The sequence below is a fragment of the Papio anubis genome, chromosome 17 (genome assembly GCF_008728515.1).
Source record: "Papio anubis isolate 15944 chromosome 17, Panubis1.0, whole genome shotgun sequence".
Lineage (NCBI taxonomy): Eukaryota > Metazoa > Chordata > Mammalia > Primates > Cercopithecidae > Papio > Papio anubis.
This window is the reverse complement of record NC_044992.1, coordinates 71,883,108-71,904,519: the sequence shown is the minus strand read 5'-3', so window position 1 is coordinate 71,904,519 and position 21,412 is coordinate 71,883,108. Positions and strand designations below refer to the sequence as shown.

Sequence of the window (21,412 nt, the reverse complement as noted above, 5' to 3'; positions counted from 1 at the left end):
GACGGCCAGAGGCAGGGAGGAAGGGAAAAGCAAAAACCTGCACACTGACGACAGCCAGACTCACTCCATCTGGCTTCTTATCTGAGGCCGGCCCCGTGCAAACGGACATCCTAGAAGTCCCACAGTGATGAGTGGAAAGCCCCGGGTCGCGAAATGCAGTGGGCCTGAGACTTGCAACGGATCTCTAACTGTGTAGCTCAGCAAACTTGATAAACAACTTCCTTAAACATCATCACAAGGAGGTGGAACGTGTCATACAGAAACCACATCCCTCACTAGCAACTGAGCACTGTCCCGGTCCATCACTGAGCTGGTTTCCTCTGTACTAGGAATGGGACACAGCCCCTGGAGGAAGGTGCAGGCTGCCCAGCAGGCACAGATGGCCTTTGGCATGGTGGCTGGCACAGGGCAAGGGCTGAATTCATGACTGTTCTTAAGCTCCATTGCAAACGATGTGAGTGCAGACCTCATTACAGAGAACCCAGTGAGGTCGACTATAAAATAATTAGAAAACACAAGAGGTCAATGAGAGAGTCAGAGGCCCCGTGAAGACATACAAACAGAAGTAAAAATCAGGCAGAAACGGGAAGCACCCTGACAGGCCTCCTGAGCCCCCTGCGGTGCTTTGCGGGGGGGGGGGGGGGGCGGGGGCCCCACCCACCGCACAGTTGTGTAGACTGTCAGGCCCACCCACCCCAGCTCTGCACCCCGGGCCCAGCAGGGCTTGCAACTGTTTAGTTCACCTCGGTCATCACCTCCTTGTGGAAGCTTCTGCCAACCTCCGGCTCAAATTCCCTACTACGTGCCTTTTTTTTTGTTTTTTTTGTTTTGAGACGGAGTCTTGCTCTGTTGCCCAGGCTGGAGTGCAGTTGCTGATCTTGGCTCACTGCAAGCTCCGCCTCCCGGGTTCACACTATTCTCCTGCCTTAGTCTCCTGAGGAGCTGGGACTACAGGGGCCCGCCACCACAGCCGGCTAATCTTTTTGTATTTGTAGTAGAGATGGAGTTTCACCATGTTAGCCAGGATGATCTCGATCTCCTGACCTTGTGATCTGCCTGCCTCGGCCTCCCAAAGTGCTGGGATTACAGGCGTGAGCCACCGCACCCAGCCACCACGCGCCCTTTTAACTGAGCCATCAATGCCATGGCATTTATCAGAGAAGGAATTCCATATTTATATCTATAGAATTCCATATTTAAATATATTTATATATGGAATTACTGGACTAAGGCCTATTCTCTCAAAGCTTAAGTTCTCAGAGTACACTCTCTAGCTAGTAAAAATCACGTTTGGCTGGGCACGGTGGCTCACGTCTTAATCCCAGTACTTTGGGAGGCCAAGATGGGCGGATTGCTTGAGCCCACGAGTTTGAGACCAGACTGGGCAACATAGCAAGACCAGTCTCTCCAAAAAAAATATGAAAAATTAGCCAGGCATGGTGGCACACGCCTGTAGGCCCAGCTACTTGGGGGACTGAGGGGGAGGATCAGTTGAGCTCTGGGGGTTGAGGCTGTAGTGAGCGGAGATCGTGCCATTGCACTCCAGCCTGGGTGACAGAGCGAGATCCTGTCTCAAAAAAAAAATATGTTTACAAAAACAAAAAAATAAATACTTTATAAAGTTCTTAGGACTTCTGTCTTTGTCCAAGGTGGAATGACAGGGACTAAATTTACATTCTCCCGTATCTACCTAAAGCAACATATGAACAACATAAACAGTAAAACAACCATTTTCAAGACACCGGACAGCGGGGGGCAGGGAGCAGAAAGCAACAACCAGTTGACCCCAGCTCACTTCCTTGAGTTTCAGTGTCACTGTGCAGGGAGGGGGGAGCCAGGGGAAGCCCAGGACCCCCCAGCTGAGGAGGCAGTGCTGGGAGTCCAGGTGACCAAGAGAGCCCAAGTTTATAGACAGAGAACTCAGGCGGGGGACCCCTGAGAGAGGCATGGAGGGGCACAGAGGGCTCTGCGAGAAGGGGAGCGCCCGCGTCTATGGACAGGTGGGCGGAGCGGCTGACAGGCTGGGGATGGCAGCCAGCAGGAGCCTGCAGACGGGCCTCTGGGCATCATCTCCAGTCAACCATCTGAAAATCTCAAGAGAAGTGACAAGTCCCAGTGGCCTCCTGGTCACTGCACTTGTCCCTGACCCAGCTTCCAGGCCTTTGCTGCCCCTCTGTTCCCAGTCGCAGCCCTTCTTCTGGCTTCGTGTTCTCTCCTTTCCCTTAATTAAAAATGCTTTCTGGCCAGGCGCAGGGGCTCACACCTGTAATCCCAACACTTTGGGAGGCCGAGACCGGCAGATCACCTGAGCTCAAGACCAGCTGGCCAACATGGTGAACCCCCGTCTCTACTAAAAATGCAAAAGTTAGCCGGGGGTGGTGGCAGGCTCCTGTAATCCCAGCTACTCGGGAGACTGACGCAGGAGAACTGCTTCACCCCGGGAAGCGGAGGTTGCAGTGAGCCGAGATTGCACCACTGCACTCCAGCCTGAGCAATAGACTCCATCTCAAAATACAAACAAACAAAAAAATCTGCAAGTGAGTGGGTAAGTCACACCGAGCTCAAAGGAGAAGCCAACATATCTTTAACCAACCAGGGACACAACCCAAAGTCAGTGTCACTGAACCTCGAGGCTGGGGAGGGGCCATTGCGGAGCAGAGGCCCTCACTGCCCAGGCAAAGTCTGTGGTCTCCAGAGAGACGCGCCCAGTACTGCAGGGCTGGCACCTGCACTCTGGAAGGGTGAGCAGACAGCCTCCTGCCACGACTTACCTCCTGAGCCCAAAAGTGAAGATTTTATGAACAGACAGCGGTTGACGTGCTCGCCCTCCTTCTGCTGGCGCTTGTAGATGAACTCATACTCAGCAGAGCCCTTGTTATTACAAATGACGTACTTGTAAGGAATGTATTTATTTAGGTATTTCTTGGAAATGACGGCGCTGCCTTCAACAAGAACGCCATCACGATGTAAGTCTCTGGGAATGAACAGGATACAGTTGGTTATCCAAAATTCCCATCCCAGAAATTTTAGTTCTTCTCAAACACAGCATGGAGTGCAAAGCTACAAATTGATGTGGACTAAGAGGAGGCTTCTAGAACAAGAAAATAAACCCTGGCAAAGCTGGGTTCCGCGGCCCATGCCTGAAATCCCAACACCATGGGAGGCTGAGGTGGGAGGACTTCTCGAGTTCAGAGGTCAAGGCTGCATTGACCTGTGATCCCACCACTGGGTGGGATCCAGCCTGGGTGACAGAGCAAGATTCTGTCTTGGATAAACAAAGCTGGGCACGGTGGCCCAGGAGATTGAGGCTGCAGTGAGTCATGATTGTACTCCCGCCTAGGCAACAGAGCAAGATCCCCTCTCTAAAAAAACAGTGTAATAAAGAAAGATTACTTTAAAAAAAAAAAAAAAAGGGGGTCCATGATGGAATGTGACACAGAAATGCATGGCCAGGAAGAGCTGTCTGAAATATTCATCTTCCAAAAGCCAAAGGATGTGGTCAACTCACTTGATAAAAATTATTTAAAGCCTGGACGCAGTGGCTTATGCCTGTAATCCCAGCACTTTGGGAGGCCTAGGCAGGCGGATCACCTGAGGTCAGGAGTTTGAGACTAGCCTGGCCAGCCCAGCATTTAGAGTAGAAACTCCATCCTCTCACTAAAAATACAAAATTAGCCCGAGGGCATGAGGTAGAAATTTCGGGGAGGCATAGTCCCCAGCTACTTGGGAGGCTGAGGCATGAGGAGATCATTTTGAACAGAGGCCCGAGGAGGCTGCAGTGAGCCAAGATCACGGCTACTGCACTCCAGCCACCTGGGTGACACAACAAACTCTGTCTCAAAAAAAAAATTATTTTTAAATGTCGTGTCTGCAGGCTAGGCATCACACTATGCCTTGCTGAAGTCCCTCCCAAGCCTGAACCAGCCCACACCTGAGTTGCAGTGCAGCTTTCATGAACATTAGTGCTCTCCCATTTAGGCTGCATGAAGTTCTTCTCATACTCTGATGAAGACTTTATGGTGGTCGGGATTGAATGAGAAATGATTAGAGATGATGGCGTGGAAGTACACGGTGACTCCTCTGCCGGGCTCCCCGGCGTCCTGGTGAAGGCAAAACTTATCTGATTCCCACGAGATCTGTCCACCTGCCATGTACATGCACGCACATGCACACACACACATTGCACACAGGCCTGCGTCACCTGCCTTACATGCACACACATATCCGCCACGTGCACAAGCCTGAGAACACACGCATATGCACACACATGCACATACGTGCACACACACGCACACACAGGCACATGGTCCTTGTGTTCCTAATGCACACTATCACACCCTAGCAAAAATGCAAGCACATCCATGTCTGACACACGACCCCCTGTGGGGTCGTCTCTTCCCTGTCTCCAAAATGGAGGAAGAAGAGGTGGCCAATCCCTGCCCATCTCTGAAGTGCTGCGGGCAGTGGCAGGAGGCACCAGCAGGTGTCTGAGCCAGAGCAGCCCCTCTCCTGAGTTCCAAAAGGCCCACACGGGCTCCAGGACCCCAGGGGCTATTAGGAAACAAGAAACTGGCACAGGTGCCCACCCCCGTCCACCTCCTAAGTGGTTCCCTTTTCCCCCAAAGTTAAACTTGCCAAAACAGTTGACTAAGGGCAGCCTGGATATCCCCTGGGAGCTGTGCAGGGAGAGGGTGTGCCGGCCTCTCAGGCAGGGTCTCCTTTGCTCCCCTGCGGGGTCATCCCTACCTTGCCTTCACTTCCTGGACACCCGCTTTCTGGTTTTTTTGTTCCTTTTCCTTTTTCACAGCAGCTGCACTTTTGTTCTTCCCCTCTGGCTTCTTGGGGTCGTCAGGCTCCCCTTGCTCATTTTTACCGACTTTTTCTCCAGCAGTAGCCGTCTCGTCCTTGGTCTTGGTCTCAGCTTCCTGGAACAAGGAACCAAACCCCGACCTTCAAGGCTGGCCTCCACATTTTCTTTTTTTTTTTTTTTTTTTTTTTGAGGCAGAGTCTCGCTCTTATTCCCCAGGCTGGAGTGCAGTACTGCAGTCTCAGCAGCTCACTGCAACCTCCGCCTCCCAGGCTCAAGCAATTCTCCTGCCGCAGCCTCCCGAGTAGCTGGGAACTACAGGCACACAACACCATGGCTGGCTAATTTTTGTATTTTTAGTAGAGACGGGGTTTTACCATGTTGGCCAGACTGGTCTTAAACTCCTGACCTCAGGTGATGCACCCGCCTGGGCCTCCCAAGTGCTGGGATTACAGGTGTGAGCCACCGCGCCCGGCCCAGCCTCCACATCGACCCCTACAGGGGACGCTTCTCACAGCGGACTGAGTGACCACAACCCTTCCCTGCTTGGGACCTTCCAGTGCCGTTGGGGTCACTAATCACAGCCTCCAGGGGCGCCACTCTCCATCCTCATTGGCGGCCTCTCCTCCCCCAACTCCTCCTGGGAGCACTGGTGTCCCCGCTGCTCTGAGAACAGGCTCAACCCACACTGCCCCAGGGCCTCTGCACATGACCTTCCCATTGTCTGGGACACATCCCAGACACCTCCGGGACCATCCCTCACCACCTCCTCAGAGAGGCCTTGCCCGGCCACTCGGGCTGTGGGGGGCCACGGTACCTCGGGGCCCACCCCAGTGCCCTCTCCCCTCCCTCCCTCCACGCTCCTCTCACTGCTGAGGTCGGTTTCCTGACTCTCTCTCCTCCAGAATGTGAGCACCCCGAAGGCCAGGGCTTTGTCTGAATCACGGCTATATTCCCAGCACTTAAATAGTCACTGAATAATTAAATGAAAGAGGGGCAGCCGTGGGCAGGACGAGGGCCTCCTGGAGCCGGCAGGCAGGAAAGAGACGCACCTGGCAGTGTGTTTTGGAAGCAGCAGTGGTTGTTGCCGGCTGTTTCATTCCCTGGATCTTCTCTTTCATTTCCTTCCTGGCCCCTTTAACTGCATTGGCTGGCTCAGCTGCAGCATCAACTGCCTGCAAGACCCCAAACACCAGAGCCAAGGTGACCAAATGGACCAGGGTGACTCTGACATGGTTTAAGGGTCAGAATCTGCCACAAGCCTAGGGACAGGAGGGGCCGGCGTCCCGGGTCGAGGGCAGCCCTCCCACCCCACCCAGGGAGAAGGGCCCAGAGGACACCCTCCCTGGCAGGGAAGCAACGCCAGCACCTTGCAGCAGAGCCCAGGTGCCGAGGGCTCAGTGCCACTCCCGGCCATCTCTCTCGGATGACTCACCGTAGAGGCTGGGGTCCCCGCCTGCTGCCTGGTGGTCTGCGGTTCTGTCCCGGGCTCAGAGCTGCCCCTTTTCGACTCAGGCAACAGGAGCTCCTGGGCAGCATCTTCATTCCCAGAACGGCCTTCACCAGCAGAGGTGGGGGGACCGGCCCCCTCCTGGGACAGGCCTCTGCCCCCAGAGGGGATGGAAGCGTCCTTGTCCTCCCCTTCTGTGTGGTCCTGGGGTTGGCGGCTGCTCTGAGCCTCACCTCCTGTGGCCACTCCTGCTTCTCCCAAAGCCTGAGCCTGCAGGGGGCTGTCACCAACCTTGGTGGACACGAAGGGACCGTCACCCTCCAGTGGTGTGGTGGCTGTGCCCGGGGCCTGGCTCGGCTGGCCAGTCGGGCCACTCTGCTGGGCTTGGCTGTGGGGCCGGGCTGCGTCCTGAGGCTCCGGGTTTGAAAGCAAAGTCAGATGACAGGGGCTGGCAGGAGACAGGGACAAGGAATCCAGCTCTGAGGAAGCGGAGTTGTTCAGATTCTTTTTCTTCTTCCTTTTCTTCTTTTTGCTCTAAACAGAAAGACAGACACTCACTTTACTTCTTAGATTTAGTGTACTCTAGCCCACGTTTCCCTCCTACTTTCTCCTCCATTTCTCAACTACATCAAGCTTCGCTCAACCAAAGTGCGTAACACCTGTTAGATCTTCAATTACCTGGAAAGAATGAAATTAAGAAACAAAAGTTGGGGATGGGCAGGGGCAGGGGCAGGGGCAAGTGGCCTTGAAGTGCTTTTACCACACTCAGCACGGTCACGGCCAGGCGGAGACCCTCACACGGGCTCACTGCTTATTGGGCATCCACGGACATGGATATTTATTTATTTATTTGAGACAAGGTCTCCCTCTGTCGCCCAGGCTGGAGTGCAGTGGTGCAATCCCGGCTCACTGTAGCCTCGACCTCCTGGGCTCAAGTGATCCTCCCACCTCAGCCTCCTGAGTAGCTGGGACTACAGGTGAGCATCACTGTGCCCAGCTAATTTTTTGTTTGTTTGTTTTGTGTAGAAACGGGGTTTCGTCATGTTGCCCAAGCTGGTTTTGAACTCTGGGACTCAGGCGATCTGCCCACCTCGGCCTCCCGAAATCCTGGAGTTACAGGCGTGAACCTCCATTCCCAGCTGGTTTTAAAAAATGCTTTGTAGAGACAGAGTCTCACTATGTTGCCCAGGCTGGTCTCCAACACCCAGGCTCAGGCCTCCCAAAGTGTGGGATGACACACGTGAGCCGCCGTGCCTGGCCTGGTTTTGAACATTAGGAAGCACACACGGGCTTTCCACATTTTATGCACCTCTATAAAAATATTTCGTACACAAAATTTGAAATGAGAAGGAGGAGACTGAAAAATGAGTAGCAGCTGCCTCCGCACCCTCAGCAGGCACAGCCAGGCTCAAAGGCACATCCAGGTTCAGGGGTACCGTCCCCACCTTGGAACCAGGACTGCAGCTGGTGGGAGGAGGCTGCCAGGACCCTGGGACCCCGCAGGCATCTCCCAGGGGATGGTGCTCAGGGGTGCGTGCTGATGGGGTCACTACAGGAAAATGACCTGTAGATCCCCTGAAACCTGGTGGTGTGTGATGAGGGCCCCGAACGGCCAGGCAGCAGGTGTGAACCTGTGCCCACTCCACGCCCCCTACCTCCTGCACCCACACGCCCGGGAAGACCCGCACACACTGAGGTGCAGCCCAGGGGCTAATCTACCCTCTCCTCAGCAACTGGTAGCGAGGGGACTAGGAAGGGCCACAGGGTCCCGTCACTGCCACTTCAGGAGCCCCTCGGCTGATGGCTGGCCCCTGTGTGGCCCCAGAAGGAGGCTGCGTTCCCACCCGCCCAGGGCATGGCGAAGCAGCAGCTGGACAGGGCTGCGCCCCAGGGCTTCCAGGAGGCCAGGCCGACACCGCAAGCCCTTCTCTCTCACACACGACCGCACTTCCTGCCAGAACCAGGGCCAGAAATTCCGATTTTCTCCTCCTTTTTAAATTCAGAGGAAACCCACGCTCAGTGTACACAAAGCACAGGAGGCCCCCCGCCCCCCGCCACCTGCCCCCCGACCCGTAACATCTCCCCAGGCCACAGTTCAGCTCTAGCCTCCTGCTCGGCCTGCATCCCTGATGCCGACCCCAGGCCACCAACCCACCACACCGCTGAGAGCACCTGGTCCCGTTCCTGGGAGCAAGCACCACCCCTGAAATGGCACACCTGGCGCGTTTGGGTGCAGACAGGGAAGACTCACTCCCAGCGCAGCGTGACTCTAAAACGGCGCTTCATTGAGATCTGGCCACTGCACTCCAAGCTGGGCGACAGAGTGAGACTCCATCTCAAATATTAAAAAAAAATAGGTCGGGCGTGTTGGCTCAGGCCTGTAATCCCAGCACTTTGGGAGGCCGAGGCAGGCAGATCACTGGAGGTCAAGAGATTGCAAACAGCCTGGCCAACATGGTGAAATCCCGTCTCTACCAAAAATACAAAAAATTAGCTGGACGTGGTGGCAGGCGCCTGTAATCCCAGCTACTTGGGAGGCTGAGGCAGGAGAATTGCTTGAACCTGGGAGGCAGAGTTTGCAGTGAGCCAAGATTAAGCCACTGCACTCCAGCCTGAGCAATAGAGCAAGACTCCATCTCAAAAAAAAAAAAAAAAGCAACTGCAGAAGCAACCGCAGCATAAGAGTCCGGGGCTGGGGCCCAGCACTGGAGAGTGGCGTCATCAGGGCAGGTGTCAGCCTCTGAATGACAGGCTGGTCAGCTGCCGGGGACCTGCTGAAAGGGGGAAGCAAGAGGCCGTCAAGAAACAGGCAGGTGCTGCACAACCCTTCACTGCAGGCACCCATTGGCCTCAGTGTGCTGAGGAGACCTGGCAGGTGGGGTCCGAGCCCTGAGGACAGCTTAGCCTCGGAGAGGCGATGACACCGTCCCTGCCCGGCCAGTTGCCTGGTGCCTCTGGAGCTGCCACGCAGTGATGTCTGGGCTGGGTTTAGAGGGCCTGCCTGAGTTCCCATCCAGCTCACCCCATGCTGCACTGGCTGGGCAACCCCAGGTGGGTCACTGAGCCACCGTGGGTCTCAGTTTCCCCATCTTTAAAGTGGAGACAGCAGATGTCTCCACATCACAGCATCACTGAGGGTGACCAAATGGGACGAAGCACACAGAGAGTTGTAGGACACTGCCTGGCACACGCAAGGCCCCCATCGGTGATGCTGTGGTCACGGTCACTGTCCACACACAGCAGGTGTTTGTGGCCACCTGGTGACAGCACAGGATGGCCTATCCTGGGGGATGGTCCCTTGGCTCTCCCTGTTCTCGGCCGCATGGTTTCAGTACCATCAGCTTGACTCCAGCCCCAGGGGCAGCTCTTGTGTGTGGGCTGATGTCAACCACTGCTGTCTATCATCCTGGCCACAGGGACCCACTGGGGGATTGGCCCGTGAGCCAATCAGAGCCAATGAGATTCGAGGAAGCGCTTCCTCTCTCCAGAGGAATCACTCACCAGAGGAGGCGCTCTCTTGTCCCCTGAGTGACAGAGTAGCAGATGGATCCCGGGGAAGCCACTGTGTGGCACGAGGGAGTGACAGGAAACAGCTGGTGAGAGGCTCGGTGGGGGAGCCACGTCCGGAAGGCCAGAGACGCCTGCACCAAGCCTCGCCTGCAGCCTCGGGGCTCATCAGGTGTGTCCATAGTAAACTCCCTCAGTGGGATTAGCCAGGTGGAGCTGGGCTTTCCATTATTTGAAATGGAGTCTCGCTCTATCACCCAGGCTGGAGCGTGGTGGCATAATCTCAGCTCACTGCAACCTGTTTCCTGGGTTCATGCAATTCTCCTGCCTCAGCCTCCTGAGTAGCTGGGATTACAGGCTCAGGCCACCAGGCCCAGCTAATTTTTGTTCTGTTTTCGGTTTCTGTTTTGTTTGTTTTGTTTTTGGGGCCAGTTTTGGCTCTTGTTGCCCAGGCTGGAGTGCAATGGCATGATCTGAGCCCATTGCAACCTCCGCCTCCCAGGTTCAAGGGATTATCCTGCCTCAGCCTCCTGAGTAGCTGGGATTACAGGCACCTGCCATCATAACTAGCTAATTTTTTGTATTTTTGTGTACAGACAGGGTTTCACCATGTTAGCCAGGCTCAGTGAACGACCTCAGGTGATCCACCCGCCTTGGCCCCTCCCAAAGTGCTGGGATTACAGGCGTGAGCCACCGTGCCTGGCTGTAATTTTCGTATTTTTAGTACAGCTGGGGTTTCACCATGTTGGCCAGCTGGTCTTGAACTCTGACCTCGGGTGATCCACCCACCTCGGCCTCCCAAAGTGCTGCGAGTACACGTGTAAGCCACTGTGCCTGGCCATAACCCAAAGATTTCTAATGGTTAAAATAATCAAACCTCAAATTAAGTTATTCCCTAACTATGAAAGTTGAAAATAAGCCAAGGTCATGGATGCTCTAGCAGCTTCAACGACATAATCAGGCTCTGGCAAAAACTAAGAATCCTCAGGCTCTGGACTGCTGAGTCACAGCTGGGAACAGGAGGAGCCCACTGAGGCAGGCCCCTGACCACCCCCCGCCTCCCACCCGCATGGAAGACGCAGGCCCCCTACTGCTTCTTTCCTTGATGTAGCAAAGGGCTCAGACCTTAGGAACAACTGCCAGCAGCCTTCCCCAGGGCCTGCCTTGCAGGAGGAGTGGCCAGCCAGGAATAAACAGCAGCAGCAGCACGCGGAGGTTGGGCAGAGCCCAGGGAGGCTGGAGGCAGGGGCCAGGCCTTACTCCCTCTGCTCACAACATGGGGCTGCGGAAAAACTGCAGTAAACACAGAGGCAGCTGCAGGAGAGACCCTTGGAGGGACCATGATCCAGTTCCTGGAAGACCACTGCCCTCAAGCCGCCAGCCCAGACCCTCTTTTCTGTAGAAACAAAACCGACCATCTGACATCATCGCACCTGCAGGCAGGGCTGAGGTCTCGGAGGAGCAGCCCCAGGCTCACCCCTCTCAGCTGTTCCCCTGTGAACTGCCGCCTGGCCCTGAACTGGGGACCGCTTACTTCTCGGTGAGGACTGGCCAAGTGCCCCGGTAGGGGCCCTGCGCTGCCGGTGCCTCCTGCTGTCTGCTTTTCCACTGAACAGTTTCATGGTCTTCTTTGACCCAGAATCTCCAACTATATAAATCATAGTGGTATTTATAATTTTAGCGGGGGGTGAGGCTTAGAAGTATTTACAGAATTTTATAAATATCCCCCTATATTTTCTAGACCTTTTAGGATGCTGTTTTACATTAAAATATTGAATCAGGCCAGGCACGGTGGCTCACACCTGTAATCCCAGCACTTTAAGAGGACAAGGCAGGCGGATCACCTGAGGTCAGGAGTTTGAGACCAGCCTGGCCAACATGGCGAAACTCCATCTCTACTAAAAATACAAAAATTAGCCGGGCATGGTGGTGCATGCCTGTAATCCCAGCTACTCTAGAGGCTGAGGCAGGAGAATTGCTTGAACCCGGGAGGCAGAGGTTGCAGGGAGCCGAGATCATGCCACTGTGACTCAGCCTGGGGACAGAGGAGAATCTGTCCTGTGTTACAAATTAAATACAAAAATGTGCTTACTAGGACGCTTGTGGAATATTGGTAAAGTCGATGCCATCAGCCTCCATATCTGTGGATCAGCATCCCTGATTTTGTGTCTGTCCGGGTGAACCGATCCTGTGGGTAACGACCATCTAGGCATTTCAGTGTGAGTACCAGGATATATGATGGGACGTGTTGGGGGTGTGAGGTGAGTGGGGTGTGTGTGTGCTAGCGCAGCGCGTATTTCAGGCGGTTAAAAGAGGGGCATGTCTCATGCAGAGTGGTGTGAGTGGGGTATGTATGTGTTGGGGTGTATGAGTGGGGTATGTGTGTGTTGGGGTGTGTGGGGGCGGTGTGTGAGTGGGGTGTGTGCCGATGTCGATGGGCGCAAAACAAACGAAGCGCGATGGCGATACACGAACCACGTCAGCGCGCGCGGTCTGAAGTGATTTTCCGGTCAGTGCGCGTCGCTCGATGCGCGATACTTGATGTGGATCCAGGCGCGCATCCAAAGCTTTATTTAATGATAGCGCGCGCGTCAGTGCGATTGACGATGTGATCGGCGGCGCTAATAATATGATCCACACCGAAGCGTACCGCGGCGGTCGATCGACGATGAAGATTATTCCTGGGTGCGTCAGCGCGATGGCGCGAGCTGGATCTTCATATATATACGCGGAGCGCCCAGCTGTGGAAGCGTGCCTGGCGCAACATAGCATGCGCGATGGGCGCGATCGGGCGCAGCCCATTGTGCAAAGGCGCGATATTTTGGGCGATGGGGCACGCGCGTCAAGATGCCGATGGATCCCGCCAGCCAGCGCGTGGCATCCGCGTGATGGGGCTGATTTTGAAGTACGCACACGTCATGATGCGCACGATGGATCGCGCGCCGTGTGATGCGCGATATTTGCCACGATGGGGCGCGCTGATCCATGATGCCAGCGCGCGCGCGATTTGTAATGTGTGTGTTGGGGGTGTGTAATGAGTGGGGTGAGGCGTGGTGTGTGTTGGAAAAACGCAAATGCTGAGCCCATGGTTCAGACATAATTACTTTCCACACCCGGACCGTGACTAACACGTCATGTCCTGACACACTGCATGTCACCCACTACAACTCATGTCTCCGTATACATCCTCAGGTTGAAGTTTTGTTACTCCACGGGAATGTTTCCACCCGTGTACGTTGACAGTTTTACTATAAATTTCCCATCCATTTCTCCTCCTTCTCACATCCGTTAAGTATCTTCTCCAATTGATAGTTTAAAATCTTTCTGTCAGCTTCCAAAACTACAAAACCAGGCTAGGGGTGGTGGTTTATGCCTGTAATCCCCTGCACTTTGGGAGGCTGAGGTGGGAGAATCGCTTGAGCCCAGGGGTTTGAGACCAGCCTGAGTAACATAGCAAGACCCCATCTCTACCAAAAATTTAAAAAATTAACTGGGCGTGGTGGTGCACGCCTGTAGTCCCAGCTACTCGGGAGGCTGAGGCACGAGGATTGCTTGAGTCCAGGAAGTCAAGGCTGCAATGAGCTATGATTTTGCCAGAGCACTCCAGCCTGGGACACAGGGCAAGACCCTGTCTCAAAACAAAACCAAAAACCACCAAACCCATTCAGAGCTATACTACTGTTACACATTAATTAGTTGGTTAAGTTCCTGTGTCACTCTGGGTGACAGCAGACATCTCTGCAGTGCTAAATCTTCCACGTTCTCTCTGGGGAAGGGTCCACCTCTCCAGGGGCTTCACTGTCTGCTGAGCCCCAGAGCCTTCTCCTCGCCAGGCCTATGAATCCGTCCTTTATTTTACAAGTTGCTTCTCATATTTTTGTTGCTATTGAGAATGAGCTCTCCACCCACACCGTGCCTTAGGTCTGGGTAAGTCCAGCCCCGTGTGGATGCTGCCTGCATTTCCCAAGAGCTGCAGGAGCGGGCTCACGGCCAAGCCCCAGGCCACAGAGGGAAGAGCACGCCTGCCTGGAACGTTTCTGCGTACACCTAAGACCTAGGACCCACCGCAGGTGGTGGATGCTCAGTAAATTGCTGTTCAATGAACACGTGACCATCTCGATGGGCCGGGGGGAGCGGCGCAGGGAAGGTGGGGAGGCTGTCGCCCTCTGTAAAACAGTAATAAACTTCACAAATATCACTCTTCAAGGTACGAAGCTCCCTTGCTTTTCCCCAAAAGCCAAAGTTTCATTACATGTGTTAGCTAATTTCATTCTCGATATTATTAGCGAGTCCTGTAATACTTCTAAATGCTATAGAAAAAGTCAGGATTTTGGACAGGCACAGTGGCTCACGTCTGTAATCCCAGCACTTTGGAAGGCCGAGGAGGGTGGATAATTTGAGGCCAGGAGTTCAAGACTAGCCTGGCCAACATGGTGAAACCCCGTCTCTACTAAAAATACACAAAAAAAGTAGCCGGACGTGGTGGCAGGCGCCTGTAGTCCCAGTTACTCAGGAGGGAGAGGCAGGAGAATCGCTTGAACCCAGGAGGCGGAGGTTGCAGTGAGCTGAGATCGTGCCACTGCACTCAGCCCCAGCACTAAGGCAACAGAAATGAGACTCTGTCTCAAAAAAAGGAAGAAAGAAAGAAAAGTCAGGATTTCAACTACAGAAACCAGGAGCTAAACTGAGCAGGGTTTCCACTACACCCTCATGCGGCGAGAGCCATCCAAGACCTTGTGTTCAGGCAGAGGCCTGGTCCGGCCCCCGCCTGCCTGGGCCCGGCCCTCTCAGCCCCTCAGGCTCCCCTCCTGCTGTCTGTGGTGAAGCCTGTGTTGCCAGTGGACCTTTTGCCAGGTGAGTGCAACCAGGTTAAGTTTCTCCAGGTGTCCAAGGGGACAGCTGCATGGAGTAAAAAGGCGAGTGGAAGGATGGGGGCCAGAAGGGCAAGCACAACAAAGCGGAAATTCACTGCTAGCAAAATGTCCTCAGAGTCACAAGAGCCAAGCCTGAATCAGCGTTGCTCTGTCACAGCCCAAGGGTGACCTGAGAACGCCAGTCCTGGGCAGCCTTCCTCGGCTGGCGGGGACTCCAGGGCCGGAAGCGCGAGGTGGCTGTGCCGGCATGCACGGGAGGGGGGCGGGGAGCGTACTGCCCAACTGTTGACTCAGACTACCTGCTCACAGTCTGCAGAAGGCACGCCGGCGGCCTCAAGCGGGGCTGCATCCTGCTTCCTTCTCTTGCGGGGTATGGCATTAGCAGCTTCCCACTCATCGGATATGAGGTCTACAGTAGCATCTACCAAAAACTCTGACGCAGCTCCCTGTTGAAACACGACCCCCTTCAGACAGGGCAGGGCTGTGCACCCCACGCACAGCTCTAGCAGACTCCCAAAGACCCCACCTCAGGGGTCACCTCCTCTCGGAAAGGCCCAGGCAGGGACATCCACTTGTGGGCACTGACCAGCTCCCCGGCACCCTCTGCATCCAGGGCCCACGGGCAGGAGGGTGTGGGGAGACCAAGAAGCAGCTCCTGCAGACGTGCAGGGCAAATCCACGTAAGAGAAGAACTGCCCACACCAGAGGTGGCACCCTGCCAGGCTCCAGGGACCCTGCCAGGCTCACAGCACTCTGCCAAGCTCCCAGCACCCTACCAGGCTCCTGGCGCCCCTGGGCCTCCACACGAATGCCTTGGCTTGTGCTCAGAGCACAGATGCACTGCAGAGATCAACTCAGAAGGTACAGGCAGGCCCGGGCACCCCAGGTCCAGCCAGGCCAGGCCTCCTGAACCCCTAGAGCCGGAGGCAGGCAGTCTGGCCCCGCAGCGGGCATGCTCATCCGGCACCTCCCTCCCACACCGGGCATCACCAGGAGACCTCACAGCAAGACGCCCAGCAGGAAGCTGAGGAAGGTAAGCTCCAGGAGCTTCGAACCCAAATGGCCCCGGCTGCAGCAGAGTCTCCTCCTCCCTCACCGCAGGAAGTACAACCCAGCAGCCAAGCCCAGCAGCCTCTCCAGAGGAAGAATCCACAAAGGGCACCCGGTTAGTTGGCAACCAGCGGCCACCAAGGGAGAGACCAAGTGGAGAACGGCTGTGCCAAGGGACGGGCGCGGGCCCCTCTGCACCCTCTCCCTCTCCACCCACCCCATGACTGCGGGTAAAGACTGACCACCTGACTCTGCTGTGGGGTGAGGCTGGCCATGCAGCTCGCTGGGGCCACCTCCTCACCATGGTTAGAATGCAGCGTCTGTGCTTAGAGAACGCGTACACCGGTCTCAGCTTCAGAATTCAACAGGTTCCCCGTGGGATTGGGAAAACGCACAAAAGCCCCTGTAAGCTCGTCACCAGAGACACCCCATCGGCGTTCACCTGTGCATTCACTCTGAACTTCTCCTCTCATGTGTGGATATGTGTATAGTTAGCCGTTTTTTGTTTGTTTGTTTGTTTTTTTGAGACAGAGTCTCACTGTCACCCAGGCTGGAGTGCAGTGGCTCAATCTCGGCTCACTGCAACCTCTGCGTCCTGGGTTCAAGCGAGTCCCCTGCCTCAGCCTCCCAAGTAGCTGGGCTTACAGGCACCAGCACACTCAGCTAATTTTTGTATTTTTAGTAGAGAGGGGGTTTCTCCATGTTAGTCAGGCTGGTCTCAAACTCCTGACCTCAAGTGATCCACGTGCCTCAGCCTCCCAAAGTGCTGGGATTACAGGTGAGAAGCCACCACCCCCGGCCCTAGTTCCCATTTTCTTCACCCCAGAAGGAAACCCCACAGCAATGACTCCCTACTCCCCACTCCTCCCAGCCAACCACTAATCTGTGTTCTGTCTCCATGGGTGAGTCTATCGTGGATATTTCGCATCAATGGAATCATACATGGCCTCTTGTATCTGGCTTCTTTCATTTAGCATGTTTTTGAGGTCCATCCACACTGCAGCACGGGTCCATATCGTATTCTTTTTTTTTTTTTTTTTTTGGAGACTGAGTCTCGCTCTGTTGACAGACTAGAGTGCAGTGGTGCGATCTCGGCTCACTGCAACCTCCACCTCCCAGGTTCAAGTGATTCTCCTGCCTCAGCCTCCTGAGTAGCTGGGACTACAGGCATGTGTCCCCATGCCCGGCTAAATATTTTTTGTATTTTTAGTAGAGACGGGGTTTCACCATGTTGGCCAGGATGTTCTCGATCTCCTGACCTCATGATCCACCCACCTCAGCCTCCCAAAGGGCTGGGATGACAGGCGTGAGCCACCGCGCCCAGCCTAGGATAATTTTATGTGTAACTTTTGGATCAACTGCCTTGCTGTTTCCTTAGTGGCTGCAGCATCTGACATTCCCACCCACACTGTACAACACTTCCAACTTCTCCACATCCTCATCAACACTTCTTACTTTCCTTCCTTCCTTCTTTCTCTCTCTTTTTGATGCAGGATCTCACAGTCACCCAGTGAGCCACTGCGTCTGGCCTCTTTTTTTGTTCCCTTGTTCATGTTGGTTTTCTCTTGTTCAAGATTCCCTAGTAAATGTCTTCATTCTTTTCACACCTTCAGTGTCAACTCTACATTTTACAAATTCAAGCAGATTCCACTAATAAAAAAATTTTAAAACGTTAAAAAATAAATAAATAAATAATAGGCCAGGCACGGTGGCTCACACCTCTAATCCCAGCATTTTGGGAGGCTGAGGCGGGCAGATCACCTGAAGTCAGGGGTTCAAGACGAGCCTGACCAAGATGGGAAACCCTGTTCTAAAAATACAATATCAGCCGGGCGTGGTGGTGCACACCTGTAATCCCAGCTACTTTGGAGGCTGATGCAGGAGAGAATCGCTTGAACCCAGGAGGTGGAGGCGGCTGTGAGCCGAGATCACGCCATTGCACTCCAGCCTGGGCAACAGGAGCAAAACTCTTCTCAAAAATAAATAAATAAATAAATAAATAAATAAATAAATAAATAAAACAAAAAATAAAAGTAAAAATAAATAAATAATAAAGTCTCTGTTCCTTTAGCTTGTTGCCAATTAGTGGTTTGATAGCAATTTCCTTAAACACCTACAGCCAAAACATGGGGGGAAAAAAACAAAACTGGCCAGGCGCAATGGCTCACACCTGTAATCCCAGTAGTTTGGGAGGCCGAGGCAGGTGGATCACAAGGTCAGGAGATCGAGACCCTCCTGGCTAACACGGTGAAATCCCGTCTCTACTAAAAATACAAAAAATTAGCAGGGTGTGGTGGCTCACACCTGTAGTCCCAGCTACTCGGGAGGCTGAGGTAGGAGAATCGGTTGAACCTGGGAGGCAGAGCTTGCAGTGAGCTGAGATTGCGCCACTGCACTCCAGCCTGGGCGACAGAGCGAGACTCCGTCTCAAAAAAAAAAAAAAAACAAAAACAAAACAACTCTCTCAGTCTTTGTAGACTGGCCCTGAGTTGGGGCACCCCTCCCACACTTAGCCTTCCTTCTGGCCTGCCCTGAGGTCTTCTCAGATCTTTTTTGAGCAGGTGTCCTGCTTGAGCATTTGTGTGGCTTTCTAGATTCCTCATTATTCATAGGAACTTTTCAAAATTTTATTCCCCCAAGTAACTCAATTCTTAGCTTTTCCTGTCTTTAGACGGGTTTATTGTTTGCCCCAGATGGCAAACGATTTATTCATTTATCTTCAATGTTTTCAAGGAACACCATCCACATTGCCACTTCTCCACTCTGACGGAGTTCCAAATTAGGTATAAAAAAGGAGTTACCCAAATTTTCTGCATCCCATGTGGTCCAGGCTTGGGGGTGGCCTTGGCCACTCTGGAAGGGATTACTCTCCAAGGGAATGACACAAGCACACACACACCGCACTCACACACACCCCAACACACACCCCCCCAACACACACACACCCCACTCACACACCCCAACACACATACCCCACCAAGGACTGTGATTCTCTTGGTGTCTAACACGCCTAAGGGGCTGTTGGAGGCCATAGGGGCAGAAAGATGAGAAGCAGCCACACCCTTCAAGAAGGGCAACCTGCCAGCAAGCACATTTCAGAGCACCATACACCCAAAGCTTCAAAGCACCTCTGGGCATGCATCCTCAATGCAGAGGCCTACAGAAGCACAAGACCTGCACCCAGCAATGCTCAGGTCCCTGCCCTGAAGCTGCAAGGCACCTCTGAGCTTGCACCCTCAATGCAAAGAGACCCACAGAAGCTTGGGACACAGATACACGGCAGAAGCTCAGGCCCCACCCCCCAGTCACAGCTTCTGGGAGACACATGTGTATTGGGTCTGGTAGAAAGAGAAAGAAGGTGCAGGCCGGGGACAGTGGCTCATGCCACTGTAATCCCTTTACTGGGAGGCCAAAGGTGGGTGGAACACCTGAGGAGTCAGGAGTTTGAGACAGCTGAAGCCAACATGGGTGAGCCGTCTCTACTAAGGTACAAAAATTAATGACATGGGGTGGTGCATGCCTGTAGTCCCAGCTACTTGGGAGGGCTGAGGCAGGAGAATCGCTTGAACTCGGGAGGTGGAGGCTGCAGTGAGCTGTGAGATCCACCACTGAACTCAGCCTGAGTGACAGGTGAACTCTGTCTCAAAAAAAGAAAAAGAAAAAGAAAGAAAAAGAAGGTGGAGGCCCCAAGGGGTCTGGAACCCACAGACTCCAGCCAGAGACAAATCAGGTGCAGAAGGGGCGGCTCTGCTGCTGCCCTGTGGGCAGGTTCAATGGGCTGGGCTGTGGTGCCATTTTCGGAGGCCAGCTGGGCAGCTGTGCAGTGAGATGATCCTGGGCAGAGTGAGCAAGCGGGGGCGAGAAATGAGGCACTCACTTGCTTGGATGGTCCAGAACCGGCCGAGACGGGCTCATCGGGGTTTTCTTGCCAACTGTCTGAGCCCGGGGACAAGCACGGGTCCCCTTCCTCTCAATATACCCACTCCATTTAGCCCTCGGGAATGGCGATTTATTGTTCTCAAGTCTGCTTGGCAGGCGAAGGAAGGGTCAAACCTCAGAGAGAAGCGAGTGAATGTTAGGAAGGAAAAACTGGCATCCTTCCCGATAGTGCAGAGAGAGTCACCCCGCTCTCCCTCCGAGGTCCCGCACTGGACCTGCTGACGTGAGCAGGGTAGGGGTTCTGCTCCAGGTGGGGAGGGAACCAGGAACTGATCTCCAGCACAACAAGGGGTGAATCAGACGAAGATGGCACATGCAATGCAGCCCCTCCTCCCAGTGGAGCAGTGGATTCACCTGACTCTGTACTAGGCTGTCAGCACACCTCGGGCACCTCTGAAACAGGCTTCTGTTATGCTTTCCTCCCCTACTGTAGACATTCCTCCACTGTAGCTTCCTAGGGTGGGCACTCTCCCAGTGGTATTTGTGGGTCTCCCACTGCTTCCCTTGTCTGGCACTAAAGTCTGCCTGCCCGGCTACTCTGCCTCAGATTCCTCTCCCACCCAGCCAGAGCTGCGCAGACAGCAGGGGAGCACCCACTCGGCCCGGCCCGCACTCACTCCTAGCCTGGCTGTGGGTGTAGGCGTTGCTTGTATCCGTCCCCACAAACTCCACGTTTGACATCCCGGTCCCCAGTGTGCCAGTGCTGGGAGGCAGGGCAGGGAGGTCTGCGGGTCATGGTGAATCCCTCCCGCGAGATGGCTTGATGCCGTTTGCAGTCATGGAGTTCTCACTCTCTCGAGGAGACTGGTTTACTCCCTGAGATGGTTAGCACCAGCCAGAGTGGGTTGTTACAAGCCAAGGCAGCCCCATCAGGCTTAAGTCCAGCATCCCCATCGACCTACTCTGCCATGTTGACATGGCACAAAAGCTCCTCACCAGAAGCCAGGGCCAGGCCCTGAACTTCTCAGTCTGCAGAACTGTGAATAAAATAAAACCTCTTTTTCCCTTTTCTTTTTTTTTAATTTAATTTTATTTTTTTGAGATAGAATGCTGCTCTGTAAGCCCAGGCTGGAGTGCAGTGGTGCAATCTCAGCTCACTGCAACCTCTGCCTCCTGGGTTCAAGCGATTCTCCTGCCTCAGCCTCCCAAGTAGCTGAGATTACAGGTGCCATACACCACCCAGCTAATTTTTGTGTTTTTAGTAGAGACAGGGTTTCAGCATCTTGGCCAGGATGGTCTTGAACTCCTGACCTCATGATCCACCATCTTGGTCTCTCAGTGCTTGGGATTACAGAGGCGTGACCCACCTTGCCCTACCCTCTTTTCTTTTCTTTTCTTTTTTTTTTTTTTTTTTGAGAGTCTGACTCTGTAAGCCCAGAGCTGGAGTGCAGTGGCACAATCTCGTCACTGCAGCCTCCCTCCTCCTGGGTTCAAGTGATTCTCCTGCCTCAGCCTCTGGGTAGCTGGGATTACAGGTGTGCCACCACATCCAGCTAATTTTTTTTGTATTTTTTAATAGAGGCGGGGTTTCATATGTTGGTCAGGCTGATCTTGAACTCCTGACCTCGTGATCCATCGACCTCGGCCTCCCAAAGTGGGATTACAGGCATGAGCCCTTGACACCCGGCCTTTTTCTTTTCAATTACCCAGGAAACAGAAAATGGTGAAAACACCCTTCAAGTCCCTGTTTCTTTTTGCTTTTATTCTTCTTTTTTTTTTTTTGAGGCAGAGTCTCACTCTCGCCCAGGCTGGAGTGCAGTCAGTGATCTCCGGCTGCACTGCAAG

At 54.0% G+C, this 21,412-nt stretch overlaps 2 protein-coding genes across 2 annotated transcripts in view; both read right to left on the bottom strand.

The window, feature by feature from the left end:
• LOC101021715 (E3 ubiquitin-protein ligase RNF213) overlaps positions 1 to 600 on the bottom strand; it is a 101,596-nt gene extending 100,996 nt beyond the window's left edge. The window contains exon 1 of the mRNA XM_021928097.2: positions 38 to 600. The gene's annotated coding sequence lies outside the window, so the exon portion shown is untranslated. The remainder of the gene's footprint in view (positions 1 to 37) is intronic.
• Positions 601 to 4,213: 3,613 nt separating this feature from the next.
• On the bottom strand, positions 4,214 to 18,720 carry LOC116270974 (E3 ubiquitin-protein ligase RNF213-like). Its single transcript, XM_031656977.1, has 6 exons — positions 18,661 to 18,720; positions 15,415 to 15,478; positions 14,938 to 15,164; positions 6,243 to 6,791; positions 5,860 to 5,982; positions 4,214 to 4,925 (listed from the first exon to the last, which is right to left on the bottom strand). The coding sequence occupies exons 1-6, from the start codon at positions 18,718 to 18,720 to the stop codon at positions 4,743 to 4,745; spliced, it is 1,206 nt and encodes a 401-aa protein (XP_031512837.1). The 3' UTR covers positions 4,214 to 4,742.
• Positions 18,721 to 21,412: the final 2,692 nt, after the last annotated feature.